This window comes from Centropristis striata, chromosome 10, assembly GCF_030273125.1.
Source record: "Centropristis striata isolate RG_2023a ecotype Rhode Island chromosome 10, C.striata_1.0, whole genome shotgun sequence".
NCBI classification, from domain to species: domain Eukaryota; kingdom Metazoa; phylum Chordata; class Actinopteri; order Perciformes; family Serranidae; genus Centropristis; species Centropristis striata.
This window is the reverse complement of record NC_081526.1, coordinates 4,009,193-4,032,629: the sequence shown is the minus strand read 5'-3', so window position 1 is coordinate 4,032,629 and position 23,437 is coordinate 4,009,193. Positions and strand designations below refer to the sequence as shown.

Sequence of the window (23,437 nt, the reverse complement as noted above, 5' to 3'; positions counted from 1 at the left end):
GTAAAGTAGTAAAAAGATGAAAAGAAAATTATTAATGTATGTTATTAAGTACAGAAGAATTGTTGTTTTTTTAAGTAAAAGTTGCAGAATTATCTTTGACAGATTTTGCACATAATTGGCAGTCTTTAAGACGAATATTCCATTAATTTGAGAAGAAAACAGGATCAAAACATAGGAAATGCCTGAGGACGCTTCTCTGAATTTGTATGATTACATTGTTGCGTGTGTGTGTGTATTCTTACCACACACACACACTGGACAGATACTGTATAAAATAAGAGAAAGCCAGACTGAAAGAGAGAGAAAAGAGACTTCCTGTCTCCAGATGGTGACTGCGGAGGTGGAAAAAGTGTCAGAAACTGCGAGGCTCAGGTGTTGACTTTACCTCAGTACACTGGAGAGGAAACACTTTTGTTAGAAAAAGGAAAGGGACCGTCCATTAGAAGAGGAGGAAACACTCTTTCTTTGTGTTAGAGCAAGAAGAACACATCATCCAATACACTCGTGTGAGAAAAAAGGTCTAGTTTCACCGCTTTCTCTCTCATACTCCAGTATCAGTGAAGTGTCTTTGCCGATAGCTTATTTTTTATGATAGAATACTAATGATATTATTATGCTTACATTCATCTCACCTATGGCATTCACTGTTTCCTGATTACTTAATTACGTCTCTCTATCTTAACATTTTCTCTAATGAAGACTTGCTTTAGCGTGAGAAGGAAGCCTGCTGTCATTCTTAATGCGAAACAAAGTTAAATGTCATCTGGTGCATTTTAATTCCAAAGAAAAAGTCTTTAATAACTATAAGAAACTCTTTAAGAGTGATACAAGGAGCTAAAAAAATTAACAGCCCAATTAATTAACCCTCTGGAGTCCATGTATTTATTGAAAATACACATGTTTTATTTACAGTAATAACTTTAAAATGTGAATTTTCTTTCTACATTGAAAACTATTACTATTTGTAATTCACATGCACATAGACTGTTTTGTAGTTTTATTAGGGCCTCGGGGCAATTAGCACTGGTCCCTACAGCATTAGCTGTAGGGACCAGTGCTCGAGGACACAAAATTATTTTAAAAAGACACAAAATGACACAAAAAAGACACAAAATTACAAAAAAGACACAAAATGAGTGAAAAAACAATAAATTACTTTAAAAAAAGACACAAAATGACCAAAAAATACACAGAATAACCAAAAAAGACACACAATTGTTAAAAGAAGACACAAAATTACCAAAAAAAGTAATTAAGGGGACCTTCCACACACAACACAGTAAAGTGTCATTCATATAAAACTCACATTAAACTTTCATATCAAGGTGGGGGCCACAAAATATCGTCACGGGAGCCACAATTGGCTAATACTGACCTGAGAGATCAATACATATTAGAATAGAATAGAATAGAATAGAATAGAATGCCTTTATGTCACTATACACATGTACAATGAGATTTGAAAGCTGACTCCAAAAAGTAGTGTGACAATAAATAAAATATATATAAAATATAAAAATATACAATATAAACATAAACATACAAGGGCAAGTAAATGTAAAGAAAAATATGTACGATATAATGTAAACATAGGCAAGAAAGGGAGGTAAGGTGCAGTCTTCAATTTGCCAACAGCAGATATGATGCCATGCAGGGATCATAAATATATTACACCTTGAAGTGTTGATGTTGTCCAAAGTCTATATTTGATCGTTTGATGAGACAATTTGATACACAGTTGACTAGCAGCACCGGGGCCTGTCATAATGTAACTACCTCACTCCACTGACTGATGTTTGATGTTTTCTCATCATTATTCTATGATTAAAGTGGTAAAAATACCACAGAAGGAAATGGTCTGGTTGGTTTCAGCACCTCCTGTAGAGAGAGCAGGTGGACAGCTCCACTGCTGCAGCCGCTACATCTTCAGCACCACGAGGTGGACAGCTCCCTGTTCGCTCTGTGGGAGAGAGGACCACGGGGTGGGGGTGTGTGTGTGGGGACAGATAATTTTTAAGACATCTGTATTGTCCTGTGTGTGTGTAGGTGTGTGTGCGTGTATGTATGTGTGTGTGTGTGTGTGTGTGTGCATGTATGCATGTGTGCGTGTGTGTGTTTATGCATGTGTGTGTGCGTGTATGTATGTGCGTGTGCTTGTGTGTATTATGTGTGTGTGTGTGTTTGTGTATATACATGTGTATGTATGTGTGTGTGTGTTTGTGTTTATGTGTGTGTCTGTGTGTTTATGCATGTGTGTGTCTGTGTGTGTGTCTGTGTGTGTGTGTGTGTGTGTATGTATGTGTGTGTGTGTGTTTATGTATGTGTGTGTCTGTGTGTGTGTGTATGTATGTGTGTGTGTGCGTGTATGTGTGTGTGTTTGTGTTCATGCATGTGTGTGTGTGTGTTTATGTATGTGTGTGTGTGTGTGTGTGTGTGTGTGTGTATGTATGTATGTGTGTGTGTGTGTGTGTGTTTGTGTTTATGCGTGTGTGTGTTTATGTGTGTGTTTATGTATCTATGTGTGCGTGTGTTTATATGTGTGTGTGTGTGTGTGTGTGTGTGTGTGTGTGTGTGTGTGTATGTATGTATGTGTGTGTGTTTATGTGTGTGTTTATGTATCCATGTGTGCGTGTGTTTATATGTGTGTGTGTGTGTGTGTGTGTGTGTGTGTGTGTGTGGGACATCTGTATTGCCCTGTGTGTGTTTATGTGTGTGTTTATGTATCTGTGTGTGTGTTTATATATGTGTGTGTGTGTGTGTGTGTGTGTGGCCCCGCCCCTCCTGTCTCCAGCCTGCAGAAGCTGATTTGTTATTCCATTTAAATGAAGAATGGCTATTGTTTTTAATCAAACGGTAACCATGAGCCAGAGGACAGAGGCTGCCGACCAGCCGGCCTGATTTACTCTCCTCTCTCCTCCTCTCTCCTCCTCCTCCTCCTCTTCTAATCTCCCTCTCTTTTCCTAATTCTCCTTATATTGCTCCCTCTCTTATGCTTTAGCATTTCCTGACTAATTCAGCCTCTCGCTTCTCCATCGCTGTCTCGTTGTTGTTGTTGTTATTTCTGCTACAGTTCCTCTCCCACTCCACATATTCCTCCCTCCTTCCCTCCTTCCCTCCCTCCCTAATATAATCTTTCTCCCTCTCTTGCTGTTAAATCTCTTCGTTCCTCCACTTGAGGAGTAATGAGACAACAAAAGTGTCAACTCCTTTTCAGGCTCCCGCAATTATCCACCTCCCCCACCTCTTTCTCCCGCTCTTCATCCACCTATCTCCATCTCTCCTCCTCTCTTCACATATTAAATCTCTCACTAGTGATATTGAAGTGGTAACAGCTCTCAAGGGTTTGGATTTGTCTTGTTTGAAAAATGTCATTGTAACCCCATCAGCACCTGAAGTACTGGGTACTAACTGTATTTAAAACCCTTTTTTTTTAGGTTTTAAAGCAATTGCATTATTAAAATGCATGCTATAATTGCACTATTTTCCGAAATTAGCCTTATTCAAAGAAAAACTCTAATTTCCAGTAACTCCGTGGTAATTGTTATGATGAAAGCTTGGTTTCATAGTATGTCTTCCTGGAAATTAGGTCACGGTTTTTAGAAACGGCCTTTTTTACAGCTGAGTAAAGGAACAGCCGTGTAGCTATTGAATGTTAGAAAATGTAAAACCTACTTAATCTACTTACAGTAAGAGTGGTTTGTGTTGCTTTTCATCCATTAAATAACATATTTGCTCGACAATTTAAGTGATATACCATATTTAAACAATTTCAACATTAAAACACGGTAAAGGTATTCAAACCCTTTATTTTAGCTTATTTAAAAATCTCATTTAAGTTTATTTGGAAGATACAAATACATTGATTGAAACAATGAGACTTACCAACAATAATAACTATTTTTGTTCGACAATGACATTTCTCATTTTTTCTTCACAATTACTTTTTTTATTTTGAAAGTGCAGTACAGTGAGAATGATCTTTTTTTATACATATATACACAAGCTTTTATTGCACACTTAAACTATTATACAATGTACCCATGCCGGGTTCCTTTTGTGTACAATGAGATATTGTTTGAACAAAAAATAGCTAAAAATTGTTCCGTCATTCATCGTTATAAATTGATCAATTTATTATCAATTTGACAAAGGGGCCACAGCAGGGGCCAAGGGCTTCTTCACAGGGGCAGTGGCCCCTGGAGGCCCCTGTGTAGAACCGCCACTGGATATAGATATATAAATATAGAGGAATTTATGGCATTGTGTTTTGTACGGTGGATAAATGACCAAATAAGAAGAAGACTTAAATTAGCAGTTTAATAAAATATTGCACGGTTATTGCACAAGAAAAGGAAGAAGAAGTGAGGAGTTGAGAAGGACTGTGTGAAAAATGAATTAATCTCATTGCAAGGAGCTTGTGCCATAGGGTTTGGGGTGCAGTACCAATTGATTGAATTACTTTTGTTTTTACTGTGTTTTTTAGCTGGTGGAACCTTTAACACCCAGTGGAACAGCTCCCAACCAAGCCCAGCTACGGATCCTCAAAGAGACGGAGCTCAAACGGGTGAAGATCCTCGGCTCCGGGGCCTTCGGAACCGTTTACAAGGTAAAAAAACACACACAAGCATGTCATTAAACCTCTATAGTCCAGGAGGTTTTGGTTCAAATTTGTCAACTTCCTATGTATTCGTTTCTGTCTGTTTATCATCTTTCAGTCTGTCCTTACATCACATGCATGGCTCCTTTTTCTCCACACAAACTTGGCTATCAGTCAGATTTCTCATTTTATTTTAATTAACAAAGTATAAAGCTGCCAGGAACCCAAAATACAAACAAAAGACACAGGTTTTTTTTTTTTTTTTTACCATTTATACACACTAAAACAGCAGAAAAAATAATAAATAATAAAACGACAAAACAGTCTATTTGCATGTAAATTAAAAATAGTAATAGTTTTCATTGTAGAAAGAAAATTCCCATTTTAAAAATGGTCTAGAAACATAAATGGCACACTGTGAAAGCTCCTATGATTGAACTTTCTCAGCTTGTCTACATATCATATATAAATAAAGTTATTACTGTAAATAAAACGTGTATTTTCAATAAATAGATGGACTCCAGAGGGTTAAATCAAGTGTTTGCATGTGTTTCAGTTTGTTCTTGGACAAATAAATGAATATACTTCTAAAGTTGAGATCGTGATGTGAGATCTTGAAAAAAAAAAAAAAAAAAGGCGGACAAGAGAGACGAATGGCAGGATCATTAATGACAGGAAATGAGATGGAAGGCTGGAGGCGGGGGGATGAAAAGAATAAGTAATAGCAGACACTGAGACCCTTGGGGTTACAGTGAAATAAGAGGTAGCTGAGGTCACCAGCGGTGTGACTATGAGCTGGGGAGAAGAGGAGAAAGACACGCTGAAATTAGAAAGAACAGACTCTCTCTCTCTGAAATCATCATTGGTCATTTTGTAGATCCATCCAGTCACATTATTGCACATTTCTGGGTCAGAGGTGTGTTACCAGGCGCTCAGATGCCCTTTTTTATAAAGCAACATCTTGTCCACTTACCAGGGGGATCTCCAGGCATGGAGGAACGTGGTGTCCATTTAGGGAGGGGATGGGCAACTTAAATGCTGCAGGGGGCCACAATTTTTCATGGCCACTACCACAGGGCCACATATAGGAGCGTGCACTTAACCAGATAGCCAAGGCAAGGCAAGTTTATTTGTATAGCACAATTCAACACAAGGTAATTCAAAGTGCTTCACATAAACATTAAAAACAGCTAGACACAATTGAAAACAGTCAAAACAGTCAATTTAAACAGGGGAATAGAAATAAAAATACAAATAAGATAAAATAAGATACAGCTGGATAAGAAAATAGATAAAATAATAAAAAGCACAAGTCTAACTTTGCGTAGTTAAAAAGTAAAGGCAGTAGAGTAGAGCAGATAAGTGTTAAAGTTTAGAGTACGCTGCAGTAAACAAGAGTGTTTTTAGTCCTGATTTAAAGGAGCTGACCTCAGATCTACAGGTAGTTTGTTCCACAGGTGAGGAGCAGAATAACTGAAAGCTGCTTAGTTCTTGTTCTTGGGACACGCAACAAGCCAGTTCCAGATGACCTAAGGTAGGGGTGTCAAACTCTGGCCCGCGGGCCAAATTTGGCCTGCAGTGTAAATTTATTTGGCCCGCGAGGCAATACCAAATTATTATCTTATTATTTTTCTATAAAAGCTGACCCGCCGGTATTATACGGCGCATTTACAGCTAATACTACAAATCCCACAATGCCCTGCTGTTGTTTTGGCGCGTCAATCAGGACAGGACCCAGAAACGCTCCTCTGTGACAGTCGTCATAGCAACCTCAAGCTAGAGCTGTCTCCCAGCTACCCCTTCCCAAAAATGTCGAAAAGAAAGGCAGAATTTATTAACCTGTTGAAAAAGTTTATTTTGATATTTAAATCAGAAGGATGCAAATAGAAAAGAGGCATACGATTTTTATTTATTTTTTATTTAATAAATCAATGACATTGATGTGTTTTTTATTTTAAATTTGATTTTGCATGTCTGCACTATTTAGTTATATATTGTATGTTTATAAGCGTTGCTGGTTCCATATTTAATGTTAAAGCAAAACATGTTTGGTATATATTAAAAGGTTTATTTGTTCAATGTTGGCCCGCGATTTTATTTAAGTTTTAAATTTTGGCCCATTGTGTATTTGAGTTTGACACCCCTGACCTAAGGGGTCTGGATGCTTCGTAGAGAGGGTGCAGATCAAGCAAGTCATTTGGTCCGAGACCATTCAGTGCTTTGTAGACCAGCAGTAAGATTTTAAAATCTATCCTCTGACTCACAGGAAGCCAGTGTAGTGATTCAAGGACCGGTGTAATATGGTCCAGTTTCCTGGTGTTTGTGACGACTCTGGCGGCAGCGTTCTGGATCAGCTGCTATGATGAAACTGCAATTTTAAATATGTTTACAGTGCAGTAACTGATTACTGTGCCACTGACTATGTGGCCCCCGGGCCTCCAGTTGCCCATCCCTGATTTAGGGTCTCATGGGTGACCCAGACAAACCAAACTTCAGCAGCTCCATTGCATGATCTCAATATTTCAGGCACAATTCAGAAGCCATGGCTAATATTTGGAGGTTAACATTCTGGTTGACTTGTAATTTGAGCAGTTTGCTTTGCTGCTTGCTTCTCTTTTCAGCAAAATGCTTCAATACAAGTTCCTCTTCAGTGTAACTCTTACACAAGCTGTTCAGTGTTAAGCTCTTTAAAGAAGATGGAAAAGACGGAAAGTTAATGTAAACAACTCGGGTTACAAAATAATCTCAGAGTCTGCTTTGCAAATCTTGTGAGGAATGAGAGTTTTATTGGGAATAAGATGCTTTTTGGAATGCACAAAATGGATTTAGGTAGAGACACACTGAATGTAAGCTATGGTGTAAGATTGTTTCACTGGGAAGCTTTCCATTTGGGTAAAAAGTGGCCGCTGGAAAAGTTTCAGTTCTATCCATTGACTGTATATTAATAATGGACGTACGACTCTCTACACCTCAACCTGACTGACTCAAGTTAGCATTAACTGGGATGTTAGTTTTGGCAAAAAACTAAAACAAAATGTACGTTACTTACCTCAGAAAACTGAGCAGCGACTCCTTGGAGTGTCTGTTAGTCCAACCAAACACTGAACAAGACATTTAATGAACAAAACGTTCAAATAAACTGTCATTAAGTGAAAATACAGTGAAAGGGTCAAAGTTATGAGACCAAACCGCTAAACGTCCTTTTTTATATCGATAAAACGTTATATATAACTTTATTGACATGTTGCCGTGGATACGCATTGTTCTGCTCCTCTCCTGATGACGGCTCGCCTTGTTAGTGACCTGTCAATTAAAGGTAGCCCCGCCCCAAATCATACGATTCTTTATCTTCTATTTTCTTCTAAATGGGGCCATTATTTGAACTATTAACATCAGATTTTCTTGAAGATGATTTTTTACTAGTGATTGAGACCATAGTGTTGTCCTAAAAAACATTTCTGAGGTAATAAATCAAGTGAGAAGTTTTCTCATTTTGCATTGAAATGAATGGACAAAAATGCTTTTGCAGCCAAACTTGGAATTTTGGGTAGAATGCAGTTTAAGGCACTTCCTGGTTTGCCTCCCTGCTCAGACCCGGAGGTTGCTGCCTGGTTCTATCCAATCAGCAGAAAAAGGTTCCTGCTCTTCGACAGGGACAAAAAATGGCGGGTCAATCGGCGGGGCAACTCACATTAAATTTAGGGACGTTTCGGGGAGGGAGACCAGCCTCATTCTGGGTATTTTACTATAGTGTAAATGCACCTCAGGACTCTTCCACCTGAGGTATTCCAACTGAATGTCACATTGAACTCCAACACGTTCTGTTTTTACACCGGAGAGTGAATTTAATCATCATATAATCTGAAAACATTTGCAATTCAGACGTTGTTGACTTTAAACAGGCAAGAATAAAATGGGAAAACATGTTTTTGGAGTCAGAAAAAGTCCATTAAACACGGCACAGTCTTGTTGTGGGGCAATCAGGAACAACATGTCCCCTTGTTTTGTAGTTTTACAGTAAGTGTGTCGCATGCATTCAGGGCAATTAGTGTGATGGTGGAACACAGTCAGGAGCTCAAAGAGCTGCAGCAATTGGATACAGATATAATGCTGAAAGTCTGAGGTGTTTACCAAACAGTCACTGTGACATAAATGTACCTTACATATCCCGAATGCAGCTAATTTGAGGGAAAAAGCGATTATTTCTGCTGAATAATAATCATGTAGTCAAGTGGAGGTGTTTCAAAAGGAGACATCACATTGATATTAGAGCTTTGGGAGGGCAGGTGTTTAAACTCTCTGGGGATATTTAGTCACATCAGGGCAGAACAAAGGTGGAACACTATGAAACATTTGGAAAAAAGGTGCATAGGCTCTTGATTTCCCTTCCTCTTTTAAATGCTTTGACCACTTTGGCAGCTGCTAAATCACTTTAATCCCACCTGAAATTAGATACTTCAAAATGATTAAATAGTTTTGCCCAAGTCTTTTTTGAAGGACAAAATCACAGTTAATCATACAGCATGCAGGACATTCTCACACGGCGCCAGAGAGAATATGGAACGTGGTTATTAGGAAAGATGACAAAGTGGAAATTCAGGGTGAAAAATCCTTAATTTAGTAATTGAGATTCCTTCTGCTCACCCCGTCACATTTTACTTTGAACTCTATGATATGAGTTTTGGGCTAGTTTGTTGGTTTTTGACTCATTCATTCATTCTGCCTGTATTTATCACATAAAAAATGTTTACCATGCCATGTTGGTGTCATTTTTTTCAGCACAACCTCACCTATACGACCTGATCATTATTATTTTAATTTTGACTTACTGGATCAACATTTTGAACACAAAAAAACACACAAAAACGCACACACAAAAACACCAAAAACTTTTTTTTAACCAAAAACACACACACAAAAAAAAATCCTACATAAAACCCACATAAAAACACACAAAAACCCCACAAAAAAAAATACAAATACAAATACAAAAAACACATAAATAACACAAAAAAACATTTTTTTTAACCCAAAACACAAAAAATACAATTTTTTTTTTGCAAAAAATCCCATATAAAACCCACACAAAATACACACAAAAACATGCATGGAAAACACACAAAAACCCCACAAAAATACAAAAAACACATTTAAAAAAACACATAAATAACACAAAAAACTTTTTTTTAACCAAAAACACAAAAAATACAAAGCAATTTACAAAAAATCCTGAATAAAACCCACACAGAAAAACACACAAAAAACCCCACAAAAATACAAAAAAACACAGGAAAAACACACAAAAAAAACACATTTTGTTTTACAAAAAAACCCCAGAAAAATACACACAAAAAAATAAAAAAACCATTAAACACAAAATATTGCATTAAAAATACTGAATGCACACTGCAAAATTTGAAAAACCTCTGCAAAAACGTCAGTAAAATCATGTAACACTTGGTCATGGTGGTATTCACTTTTGCTGAAAAAGAGTTGATGCATTAAATGGGACATTTAAACTTGTAGAAAAGCCAAAACTTTAGAGTTCACCTGACAGCAGACAGGGCTCCATGCTGCTTCGTTTTTACGTTGTGACGTCATGAAGAAGTGGAGCTCTGCTGCTTTCTTGGGCTCCAGAGGGTTAATAAGATGTTGGAGTTGGAGTTTTTGATTTAAGCATTTAGTGTAATGACTCATCATCTGTTTGTGTGTGTGTGTGTGTTTTTGTAGGGTATCTGGGTTCCAGAGGGTGAAACTGTGAAGATTCCTGTCGCCATTAAAATCCTAAATGAGGCAACGGGACCCAAGGCTAACGTGGAGTTCATGGACGTGAGTATCTTGACAACTCTTAAATTAAACAGAACAAAAAAATAAGTTCTCTGCCAGTTTGAAGTGAGGTTTTTTTTTTACAAAAACAAGTTATTTTCTTAAGTTATATTGTGTCATTTGAAGCCATGTTTGGTTTAATCAGTCGAAAGATTGAAAATAATTCTGTGTCTTTTTAAAAAAGAAAGCTCAACTTACACATCAGCTGGTGAAATAAAGCTGTTAAGAACTAAGTTTAGAGCCGCAGACACCAGAATAGAAACCATCAGGGGCCCCCTGGACCCCTACACACACACACACACACACACACACACACACACACCATGCCACAGGCGCCCAGCACAGTGCACAAGCCCCCATTTATAAAACATTCACAACTTGGCTCATTTCAAAAGGAAAAGTGGAAAAAAAAAAAAAAAAAAATCAAAATTATCACCCTATGATGATGCAATGCAGATGAAATAACCTCCATCAACACACGTACACATGCAGACACACACAGACACACACTCATATTGGAAGCGACCCAATTGCGCTCATGTTTTGCACTTAGTTTGACAGTCTAAGAGGGAGAGTTTTGGAGTGTTAGCATTTCTATTTTTATCAGGACATCTTTGATGAATATCTTAGGTATGTTTAATTTAATGCTCCATGTGCTTTGAGGGCTTGTCTGACAATCAAAGAACCAGATATCAGCGATGAAAGAGCATATAGTGAGACAAACGAGGCAGATCTGGAGTTTCCTGCATAGAGAGGGATTTAGATTTATAATATACTGCAAACAATACACATTCACATACTTATATGCATGATATGTTTCATTATGTTAGGTTTTAAGACTACCTCAGATGTGTTGTGTGGGACATAATTTGCATGCATCGTTAAAGGATTCATGTTTTCATGGTATTTAGATGTGATTGGTTGATCTCTTAGAGATAACAGACATAGAATGGACAGTAAAATAAATCTAATAATGAAGGGTTCGTTAACCCTTTGATGCACAACATGGTCTAAAGTGACCCGACAGAGTTTTTATGTTCTATATCTTTGAAATAAATTATTTTCGTCATTCAGTATTCCAGGTTTTCCTCAATTTTTTTGATCATCATACATCCTAATTTTATGTTTTTCTTTATTATTTTTTAATAAAATCCTTTTTTGTGTCACTACTCTTCTAATGCACAAAATGGGTCAAAAATGGCCCGTAGGCTATCCATTTTTTAGCTAAGTAGCTTGCTAAGCTAACTACTTAGCTAACTTCTTGGCTAAGTATGTAGTTAAGTAGCTTGCTAAGCTAACTTCTTAGCTAACTTCTTGCCTAAATTGCTTGCTAAGCCAACTACTTATCTAACTTCTTGGCTAAGTATTTAGCTAAGTAGCTTGCTAAGCTAACTCCTTAGCTAACTTCTTGGCTCACTTTTAGCTTAGCCAAGTAGTTAGCTATGTAATAATACAAAAACTTTTTTTCTTCTGAAAGTATGAGAGGCAAAATGAAAATAATGATCTGTTGTTATCAAAAACAAGATATTTAAAGAATATTTGGAACATTCATTCATAATTAAGTTGATATCAAAAGATAAAGCACAGAAACATACAGCAGCATTAAATAACATGGGAAATTAATGAGGGTCATTTTAGACCCATGTTGTGCATCAAAGGGTTAAGACATGATCAGTTAATTAATACTATTTTATTTCATGAGCATTGTGAGACGAACTTTAACCCTCTGGAGTCTGGGGCTAATTTAGCTGTTTTTGAATCCTTTTCAATCTGCCCATGTATACCACTTAAAACAATGTTTACCACGTCATGTTGGTATCTTTTTTTTATCAGCACAACCTCACCTTTATGACTTCATAAATATGATTTCACTCTGGCTTACTGGATCAACAATTTGAACACAAAAAACACACAAAAAACATCAGATTTTTGAAAATTGTTTTCTTTTACTTACAAACCACAAACGTACTAAATGAAGAATTTTAAATCTTGCAAATGTGGACACAGGTTGCACATAAGAAGTAAAATAAGGTTAACATCTGTTTTTGTATTTTTATGCTTAATGTATTTGACATTATTGCCGGTTTTACTTCAACAAACAAGAACTGGCATGGAGTTTTAAGCCAGTAATTTAAAAGGAAAGTTGAGACACTGTTTGGTTTTTATGTTGTGATGTCATGAAGAAGTCATGTGATTTGATCATGTTGACGTGATTGGTGACTCCAGAGGGTTAAAGGTATGAAACACAGTCCTAAACGTGCACAGTCTGTTCAAAGTCTGATATTCTTAAGTTCTTACTGTCATCTATTTAATATTCTTTAAGTCATCACTGCTGCCTCTTTGCATTTTCTCACTTGCTAAATATCTTAATGTGATCACTTCCATTGCTGGCGTTATAGCATTATTGCCATTATTATTGCACAGGGAGACCGTGGATGAGATAAAACATATCCCTGCACAATATAAAGTACATTTTCATTAACTCAGTGTCATTCAGCGTTTGGAGATTTCTCTTCCCTCTTTGTCTTTTCTACCATTTTCTCCTCTGCTTTAAAAACTCCAGAGCCTCTTAAAAGTCCTTCTGCCTGCTCACTTCTCTCTTCACCTTCACAGCTCACCTTAAATGGCTCACATGCTTTATGAATAACTTTTGAATTCAGCAGAATCTATTGTTAACAGTGAGGGGCAATTCTTAGACAATGTCACAATTGTGAGAATTTTCTTCGAATTTCATCACTCAATGCAATTCTTTGTACTAGAGGAGGCTTCATGATTGCTTTACTGATGGTAATTTGTATGTTTCTGATTTAGGGAGACAGAAAATATGATTGGGTGAGCAAGAAAACTGAAATAAACTAAAGAAAAAGCTATGATAAAAGTTTCAGAGTATTTGCTCCAGTCATTTTAATGTTTCTGGCAGTATTTTCTAGTGATACCTTACTTCACAGTCCTCCAGCACCTCAGTCTTCTTCTACTGACTGCTGAGCAGCTGGAGGCTCAGCATCCTGCTTCAGGGAACATCAGAGGTAGAAAAAAAAAAAAAAGAGCCATTCATTTACTTTACACATCCAGATTCTCCCACTCGGACTGGGAATTCTGACTGGTGACCTTATGGAGGCAGAACTGACTGTTTGAAGAACGTCTCCAGGGATTTATTGTCCTTTAGTCTGTGTGTGTGTGTGTGTGTGTGTGTGTGTGTGTGTGTGTGTGTGCATGTGTGTTTGTGTGTGTGTGTGTGTGCTTGTGTGTGTTTGTGTGTGTGTGTGTGTGTGTGTGTGTGTGTGTGTGTGCATGTGTGTTTGTGTTTGTGTGTGTGTGTGTGTGTGTGTGTGTGTTTGTATGTGTGTTTTTGCGTATGTGTGTGTGTGTGTTTGTGTTTGTGTATGTGTGTGTATATGTGTGTTTGTGTATGTGTGTTTGTATGTGTGTTTTTGCGTGTTAATTCGTTTTTAGAGTGAGTTTTTTAATTTTAGTTTAGTTTTTATTAGTTTTAGTGTTTAGTCAGTTTTAGTATAGTTTTTTTGTAATGGACTGTGTGTATTGTTTGAGATTCAAAGAGGTCATAATAAATTTTGCCTTTATTTCTTTTAGTTTATCCATCTCAGCCCCAATAAGGTTATCAACTCTTACAGTTCTGGGTGTTTTGAATGTTGGTTCTAGTGTAAACATCCCAGTCCAAAAAGGATTATGCAGTGTTTCCACTTCATGTATTCTGCTGGATTTGTATCATGGTTGAATTGAAGACTTTCCCTTGCACAGTAGACTCAGCGGTGGAGAAATAGAAACACTGGATTATGTATGAAAAAAGTTGACGAAGACGAAAATGAAGGACATTTTCTCTATAATTTTAGTTAGTTTGAGTTAGTTTTGTAACCACAAAATACAGTTTTAGTTATTGTTCTTTTAAAAAACTGACATTTTTATTTTTATTTCAGTTAACGAAAATGTTTTTTCAATTCTAGTTTTTGGTATTTTGTTAGTTTTCGTTAACTATAATAACCTTGATGTGTATACGTGTGTGTGTGTGTGTGTGTGTGTGTGTGTGTGCCACTCCTTCAGGGAGGGAAGCTTCTCCTTTTAAACAGAGATGAAATGCTCCAAGATGTTTGGCCCAGTAACAACATGCTAATCCTTCCTCCCTTCTTTCATCCCCTAACAAGAGGACAGTGTGTCAGTACCACCAGCATTATAGTCATACCTGAACATGCATACACGTGTATAACAGCGTGCATGTCTGTCTGTGCTTTTAATCATAATCACGGCAACAAATAGACAGAATGGCATGCAGCACATGCTTTTCCTTCTGAAAGCAAAAATCCTGTTCAAGGCTTTTCTGTCCTCTGAAGCAGGAGAAAACCTTGCAGCCCATCCTTGGATATTCCATCCTGTAAAGCTGTTTCCCCTCGTGTGTGAGGAAAAAGATCTTTTATTATTATTATTATTATTTATGTTTTGCTCAGTAATTATTCTATATGAGTAGCAAACAGTCTGGAGTGCTTCAGTACAATTAATGCATATAATGTATTCATAAACTATGATATTAAGTCTTATTTCTAAAGCCCTCCTCAAAACAAAGTTACACCGTGCTTTGCAGAAAAAAAGGTACATCAATATCAAAAGAGTGCCTATTGAAAAGAAATGAATCAGTACATTTTTTCAGATTTTCTTCCAAGTACTTGTTCCAAGAAGTAATTGAAAATAACCTCAAGCAAAGCTATGTGTATGGAATACATCTAGGAGGAACCATGCCAAGAGAACTGAATACACAACTCCAAACTGTGGCTTGTTAAAACCAGTGGAGTAACTACGTTCAGCAGTTTGTTAAGAAAACTTAACTTAAGAAAACACATGCAAATACACAAAACACAAGCAAATTGAGAAAACATCTTCATCAGTTTGAAAACAGGAGAACAGCATTTAGAAAACGCTGCAAAGACCACAACACAACAGAAATGTTTCCAGAGGACACTTAAAAGTGATGCACACATCTAAAAATCAACTCAAATCATAAAATCAAATCAAAATTACTTTATCTATCCCAGAGGGGAAATTCAGTTAGTCTGGTAACTCTGTTAGAATGAGACAGCCTGATGTCTGTAGGAGCGAAGGATATTTTGTATCTCTCTTAACGTTAGCCGGCAAGTAAGACCAAGACTAACTTGGTGCCGTTGAGAGAGACCAACTAAACGTGTATCATTCATTTATTTGATTTGTTTAACTGCAATGTGATTTATACGGGCTAACGGGCTTACGCTAGCAGGCTAACGCTATATATGACTTTATAACATAAGAACAGCATTATCATGAAATAACATGATCATTTCACGTTATAACATTATAGCGTGAAATTATAATTATCTTGATATATCGTGATAATATCACATCCATGTCCAGACGTGTGCAGCACTTTTAAAGGTCCTCTAGAAACACTCCTGCTTTTTTTAAAAGCAGTTCTTGTGTTGTCAAATTGATGAAGATGTTTTCTCAGTTTGCTTGTGTTTTGTGTATTTGCATGTGTTTCCTTAAGTTGCAGCGCTGTGAGCTCTCAGGGCCACCGTATGATTCAGACAAATTAAATCATATTTAAATTTAAATCCTATTTAAATATCGTATAGCTACCTCTATGCGTTTTAACACCCCTCTCACTTTTTTCAATCACCGTTTGTATAAAGATGTTCCTGGTACTTGTATACTTGGAAAGGATCCTGCCCATCATAGTAACTGCTCCAAATATACAACCAGCCAGCACACGAGCAGAGATCTGATTATGCAAACGTTGTGATACATGAGCCACATACTGTAAATCCTACAGAGTGTTGTGGTTGTATCTCTCTGTCAGTGTTCAGAGAGCATCTCCACACTGTATATCTGTCTCCTCAACACACACAACCACCTGTGTCTGCACAGCTATCCATCTCATGATGAATCGTCACATTAACCCAGAACCAATAGTCACAATGCTTTATTGCTATGTGTGTGTGTGTGTGTGTGAGTTGGCAGGTGTTGTGTAGTTGCACAGTTGCACAGAATAGATGATGTTCTATATTTGTCTGGTCGAGTTTCTCTATCATTTGAATAATAAGTTGCATATGTTTGCATGATGCTACAATTACGTGCGGCATTGCAAACAAATATAATATATGCACTTGCTCTAAAAAATTACCGCTAAAAAATAAAGGTGTTGACACTCCAGCCACGCTCAAGGCTTTATAAATAATGCACTGCAGCAGCTTCCTTCATATGTGCATATTTTCTTTACTGAAGTCTCTAATAGCAGCACTTGAGAGTGACCCAGTGAGAAGACACATCTCTGAGTGTATGTTGCATTAAAGGACAGGGACATATGATTTACGGCAATCTCACCTCGGTGTAGTTGCTACCTTTTTAGTCTGCTACAAAGCATCCTGACAGTCTTGTGAAGCAGCGAGTCACTTTGATGTCGAGGTTATGAATAAAAATCTACTGTTTCTGTGGAACCTTGCTGCTCTGCTTCAAGAGAAACTTCAGCCTTAAACAGAATAAGGGATCATATGGTCTTTGACAGTTCATTCTACACTTGTAAACACGATAAACTCCCTGCCAGTGTGTTGAGTCTTTGAACTTTTGCTTTGGCATTAGTCTTCTGACACTAGAATACTGGAATACTACCTGTTGTTATGTGGATATGCTCCTTCTCTGCACAGAATATGTTTACCTGTTCTGAATATGCAAAAAGAAACCAACATGGTCTCACAGGAATCCGTGAAATAGCCACGGATTTGCTTAACTCAAAATCCGTGGAATAGCCACGGAATCACTCAAATTTCCGTGAAACTGACACGGATTTCGCTACAATGCAAGTTAATGACAGTCATATCCCGTGGCTATTCCAACATACAAAGTGATTATGTACATTCACTGAGTGAATATTTAGAAAATAAAACATATTACTCGCTAGAAATGTGATCAAAATCCATTTTTATGCAGAAACTAAGTCAAAATATTATTTTTTTTTCACTAAAAATGAGAGAACTGTCCGCCATGTTTTTTGTTCTGATCACCGGAACCTTGAAAGTCACGTGACTTGGAACAAACCAAAAGGAAAATAATCCATAGAAAAATATCCATGGAATAGCCACAGGATATGACTGTCATTAACTTGCATTGTAACAAAATCCATGTCAGTTTCACGGTTTTGAGTTAAACGAATCCGTGGCTATTTCACGGATTCCTGTGAGACCAGGTTCAAAGAAACACATTGTAGGTAGTTCCAAAGTTATCAAACATGTTTAATAAGGTTGTAAATCAAGTGAGAAGTAGGATCATTTTCCTTTTGACTCTAATGCAAGCAGACCTCTTTATGCAACCAGTGGAGTCGCCCCCTGCTGGCCATTGCAGAGAATACAAGTTTAAGGCACTTCCACATTAGCTTCATGAACAAACGATGGACTTTCACCCAGGAGAACAGGGTTTGTGTCCCATGTGAAAACAAAAGTAAACTACTTTTTATGTAACTTACGTTTTTTATGTAACCTACGTGGCTCACTTCACCCACATAACTACTTCGTTTCCAGTATTTACGTACATTTATTAACTTTTTATTGTGTTTTTATTTTCTTATATAACGCCTAATCAGGTAGGTTTTTGCACTGAACCTACACTGTAAAAAATATCTGTTTAATTTACGGTAAAATACCAGAAGCTGTGGTTACCAGAACTTCACTGTAAAAATGACATTGCGTGGGTTATCTACTGTAAATTTAGATGTAAATATAAGCAAAAACTGTAATTTAGACGATTTAAGCTCCTTGTATTTTTAGGGTTATTGTGTCCTTGTGAAATTATGGTATTTCTCCATTCATTTTTCAGGAAAATGTTATATTTTTACAGTAAAAATGTGTCTTTTCTCAAGTTTTTCAAAACTTTTGTACTATTCCTTGATTTACTTGTAATAATAAGTGTCTACTACGGTGATATGCAATTTTTAATTTTATGCCCTATTTCTCATGCAATTCGACAGTGTTTTACTATAATTTCTACACAAATTTTTTACAGTGTAGGTCAGTGGTTTTGTAGCCTAAATTCAACAAAAGCCTGCAGCCTCTTTTACAATCAATCAATCAATCAACACTTTATTTCAGACACAGGGGCAGTCCATATAACAATAGAATAAAAGACAATGATAAAAAATAAATAAATAAATAAAATCAACAAGACAAACAAAAAGGATAGAGAGACAGACAGATATTCAATGTCAAATATTTACATATAGGCTAAAACGCCAACAACCGCAAACTTTATATATATAATGACGTGTGCGCTATTTTATTTACCCTGAAATTTGACAAACGCTCATATGTGTCGTTAAGGGTTTTATTGACAAACGGTCTATTCTGCCGTTTAGTTTGGAGATCTTGTTGATCCCTCAGCATTATTTCAGATGTCAACCTCCACCCTAAAGCATCCCCCACATGCCTGAGTGTACTTGTCTCTCACCCAGGAGGCCCTGATCATGGCGAGCATGGAGCACCCCCACCTGGTGCGCCTGCTGGGCGTCTGCCTGAGTCCCACCATCCAGCTGGTCACACAGCTGATGCCTCATGGGTGCCTGCTCGACTATGTCCACGAGCACAAGGACAACATCGGATCCCAGCTGTTGCTCAATTGGTGTGTCCAGATTGCCAAGGTAAGGACGGCAAAAGGTTGCTTTATGACTTGTTTTACTCGCTGTGTGGTTGACTGGTTTGGTGGTTGGCTGGTTGCTTGGTTGGGTTTTTGGCAAGATGGCGGATTGGCAGGTTTTCCGCCTCGATTGCTGAACCTAATGGCTGAATCAATCATGTGATCATTTGGAGAGTTTGAGCACCATTGAAGCCTTAGTGCATGGGTGTCAAACTCGTGGCTCGCGGGGCCAATAGTGGCCCTTGTGGCGATATTTTGTGGCCCCCACCTTGATGTGAAAGTTTAATGTGAGTTTTATATGAATGTTGTGTGTGGAAGGTCCCTTTATTGCTCCAGCTGGAGCTTTGTTTCACTTGTTTCTATGACGACGGACTGTTTACTATCTGCCGTGTTGTTGTTACCGGAAGAAGTGGAAATGTTATGTGATGTAATTTTGAGTCTTTTTGGGGTGATTTTGTGTCTTTTCTGGTCATTTTGTATCTTTTTTAAAGCAATTTAGTCATTTTGTCTCATTTTTTTTAGTAATTTTGTGTCTTTTTTGTAATTGTGTGTCTTTTTTGGGTAATTTTTTGTTTTGTTTGATAATTTTTTGTCTTTTTTAGTAATTTTGTGTCATTTTTTGTAATTTTGTGTCTTTTTCTAAGTAATTTTGTGTCTTTTTTTGGTCATTTTGTGTTTTTTTAAAGTACCTTTGTTTTTTTCTGTCATTTTGTTTCTTTTTTTAGTATTTTTGTGTCTTTGTAATTTTGTGTATTTTTCTAATAATTTTATGTATTTTTTGGGTCATTTTGTGCCTTTTTTGGTCATTGTGTATCTTTTTTAAGTAATTTATTTTTTTTTCTGTCATTTTGTGTCTTATTTAGTAATTTTGTGTCTTTTTTTTTGTTGTAATTTTGTGTCTTTTTTAGTCATTTTGTGTCTTTTTTTGGTCATTTTGAAACTGCCTCCAGCGGCCCCCAGGTAATTTGAGTTTGAGACCCCTGCCATAGTGGGTCTCTAATGCAGACTGGATCCTCGCTTTATACACATTCAGAATTAGCTTATAACACTTTAATGGTATCTGTCAAATTCCGTAAGCCATTTTTGACTACTATTCATGCATATTTGGCCCTTTTAAAAGTATTTATATTTGCTTTTGATGACATGTAAACATAAATCTACTGAACCACCCACATTCTTCCTTCACAAATGTTTCTCAGCTAATAGAGGCCAAGTGAGTTCCTCCATTGCTTCCAGAGTGAAAAGTAGACGTCTGCGGATATTTGGCAAAGTGTCCATGAGTGTGTGTGCTGGTGTGTGTGTGTGTGTGTGTGAAGGATTCAATAGCAGACAGCCTCTCTGGAGAACTGAAGTAAATAATTCAAAGCCTTGCTTGACTTTGGTGGGGGAAGTGTTGAGTGCAGGGATCTCAGTGTTACAGGATCATGGATGCAGCAGTGCATTATAATGTCTTCTAATCTATTTGTCAATATTAATAGGTGACATATACACCTACTCTATTAATGATGTGCCTATTTCTGACTCGAATTAACATATCTGATGCAATATATCAACAATAACAACGCGGGATATCTTTATTAATGATCATACAGTATTTTATGCAGGGCTATTGAATTAGATTGCAGTAAAAGTCTGTATATATCATACCGCAAAATGCTGCATTTTGATAGATGGATGATGAAATCTTCATACACAGACAGCAAAGTAATTGGGTGAAAAGCCACAAGAAGCAGAATAGAAATGACTTTGCAGTTGCTGCATGCAGTCCCAGATTTAATATCTTAGACAAATATTTCTGGCTATATTTCTGGCTAAATCAGAGGCAGGCAGTACTCCAGTGAGCTTCCATGGGAAAATATTAAACCATCAATTAAACGTTGGTACACAGTTATGATCACACCACATAAAGTGCTTCTTTTTATACCAAAGGCGATCAGAGCGTGCATTAATTCTCGCCGCGCTGACAAACTTCCCATGCTGTGTAACACAAATATTTTCATGGTATGGTATTAATCACACAAATTACTTTGTGGGGGAAAAAAAGGATGTAGATGGGCTATATACACATGAATAAATACATGCCCGCTGTGAACAGTTGTCAACATGGAGGGATGTATAATTCATAAAGGGTAGATATGATGATTTATTATTTACCACTGTTATTTTGCTTGTATTGTTTAGTGTTTTCGATAATTGGCTGCGGCTCCTGGGGACTCAAATAGCCGTCAGGGGCCGCGGTTAATAAGGTGCCCACATGGGTTGATGCTTACATAAACACAAAGGGTCCTCCTCAACAGGGCCACATTAATACTGTGCTGTAACCCTGGGCAACAATATTCAAGGGCCCCATCATCACGACCATAGAATAATCCATAATAATCTGGCAAAATATAGAATAAATGACAGTAATATACAGTAAATATACTCAATATATCAGTAACTAACTGTCAACAAGTGCATTTTTTATGTACAGATGTGCAAACACTCATAGAACTACAAATGCACCACTATGACTAATAATAATAATAATAATAATAATAATAATACACTTTATTTGGAAGGCGCCTTTCTTGGCACTCAAGGACACCGTACAAAAAGATAGAAAAAGATCGGGAAGGAAGTGTCCTCAATTTTCCCAAAAAAATAAGGAAGCAACCACTTTCAAAGCAGCCAATATTTATTTAACTTATTTAACTATTCTATTTTTTTTGGTCTTTTTGTGTCTTTTTTGGTCATTTTGTGTCTTTTTTCAGTCATTTTGTGTCTTTTTTTGGTCATTTTGTGTCTTTTTTCAGTCATTTTGTGTCTTTTTTTAGTAATTTTGTGTCTTTTTTTCTGTCTTTGTGTCTTTTTTAGGTCATTTTGTGTCATTTTTTGTCATTTTGTGTCTTTTTTTTAGTAATTTTCTGTCATTTTTTAGTCATTTAAGGTTAGGGTAAACTTGGGCTCAAGGTTACCAACTTAAAGGAGGACTGGTTTGGGGTCAGGGGTCAGGGGTCAGGTTAAGGTAAGGGGGACACATATCGACGGGGAAAAGACTTTGACATAACACCAGTAAGACACCCGGCTTATAAAAGAGGCCGGCTTTTATTTACTAAAAACTGTTTTTACACCCGGTTACTAAATGAGGCCGGTCATTAATAGGGGCCCGGCTTTAAACTGAGGAAATACAGCATATATATATATATAAATATATATGTATATATGTACTCACACGGGGCCTTATGGGGCTCTCCAGGCGCTCGCTAGTGACAGGGCTTCGCTCTCTGGGGCAACATCCCTGTGGCCCTCCCTCTCTGTCATGGCTGCCATCACAGCCATAGATTATTAATGGGGTGATCTGCCATGAGAGTCATACTAATGAGCAGATTCATTAGAGCTACTACGCATGCAGGGCTCTGATGCCACAGAATGTTTTTCCTTTTTTTTTGTTCCTTGGGACTGATTTTCCTTTTTTATCTCTCCATATCCCCTCACTAAGTCCTACTATATCACTTTCTCCTCATTATGTCTGCTTACTTTTTAAACTTCCTCCTTGTTTGCCCACTCTGTTGTGGCATCTTGTTCGTGATATAAAGTATAGTGTTGCTACACTTTAAGATGTTTGACTGCGGAGCCACAATGCTGAAAAATTATGAATTGCAATATGATTCCACTGCAAAACTATGGTGACAAAAGAAAAGATTAAACAGTGGACCTCATGCAGCAATATTCTGCAAAACTGTTTGTATTTGGCACAAAAATACTTGTATGAAGAATAAATTCAGCTGTATTGAAATCAACATACTGACAAAATAAACAAGATTTTCCTACTGGTGTTAAAGAAAACGTAGGTAAGACTTTACAATAACCATCATTTATAAATGGTAAACAGATAGTTTATTAATGTTTAATCATCGTTTATAAACTGTATATAGGCCATTTAGAATGTTAAATAGATAATTTATTAATGTTTAACTAACTACATCATTTATAAATGACATAATATAGATGGCATATTAATGTAAGTTTACTTTATCATTAACAAACAGTTAAATTATAATTATTAGTTTATTAATAGTTTAAGTTGCACTCATAATAACATTTTAAACACCATATTAAGTATGTTAATGATTTAGAAAAGATTCATATACATTTAACAAATTGGTTGAAAACATTTAAAGATTAAATATGTAGTAAATGGTTAATAATTGGTCTATAAACCATCTATAAACATAACTTACTTGGTTATTGTACGTATAAACCCAACTAAAACACATACTAATCTAACATGCAAGTATTATAATATCTAATCATAATTTTATTTATGATATTCATAAATGTCTTTTTATGTCGCTTGAATATAAAACTGAT

At 36.7% G+C, this 23,437-nt stretch overlaps 1 protein-coding gene across 1 annotated transcript in view; it reads left to right on the top strand.

Annotated features, from left to right (window-relative positions):
* The window catches only part of LOC131978699 (receptor tyrosine-protein kinase erbB-4-like), a 643,267-nt gene that overhangs the window by 522,940 nt on the left and 96,890 nt on the right, over positions 1-23,437 (top strand). Inside the window, exons 18-20 of the mRNA XM_059342409.1 lie at positions 4,484-4,606; positions 10,328-10,426; positions 18,903-19,088. Coding sequence (XP_059198392.1) covers positions 4,484-4,606; positions 10,328-10,426; positions 18,903-19,088 — 408 coding nt within the window. The remainder of the gene's footprint in view (positions 1-4,483; positions 4,607-10,327; positions 10,427-18,902; positions 19,089-23,437) is intronic.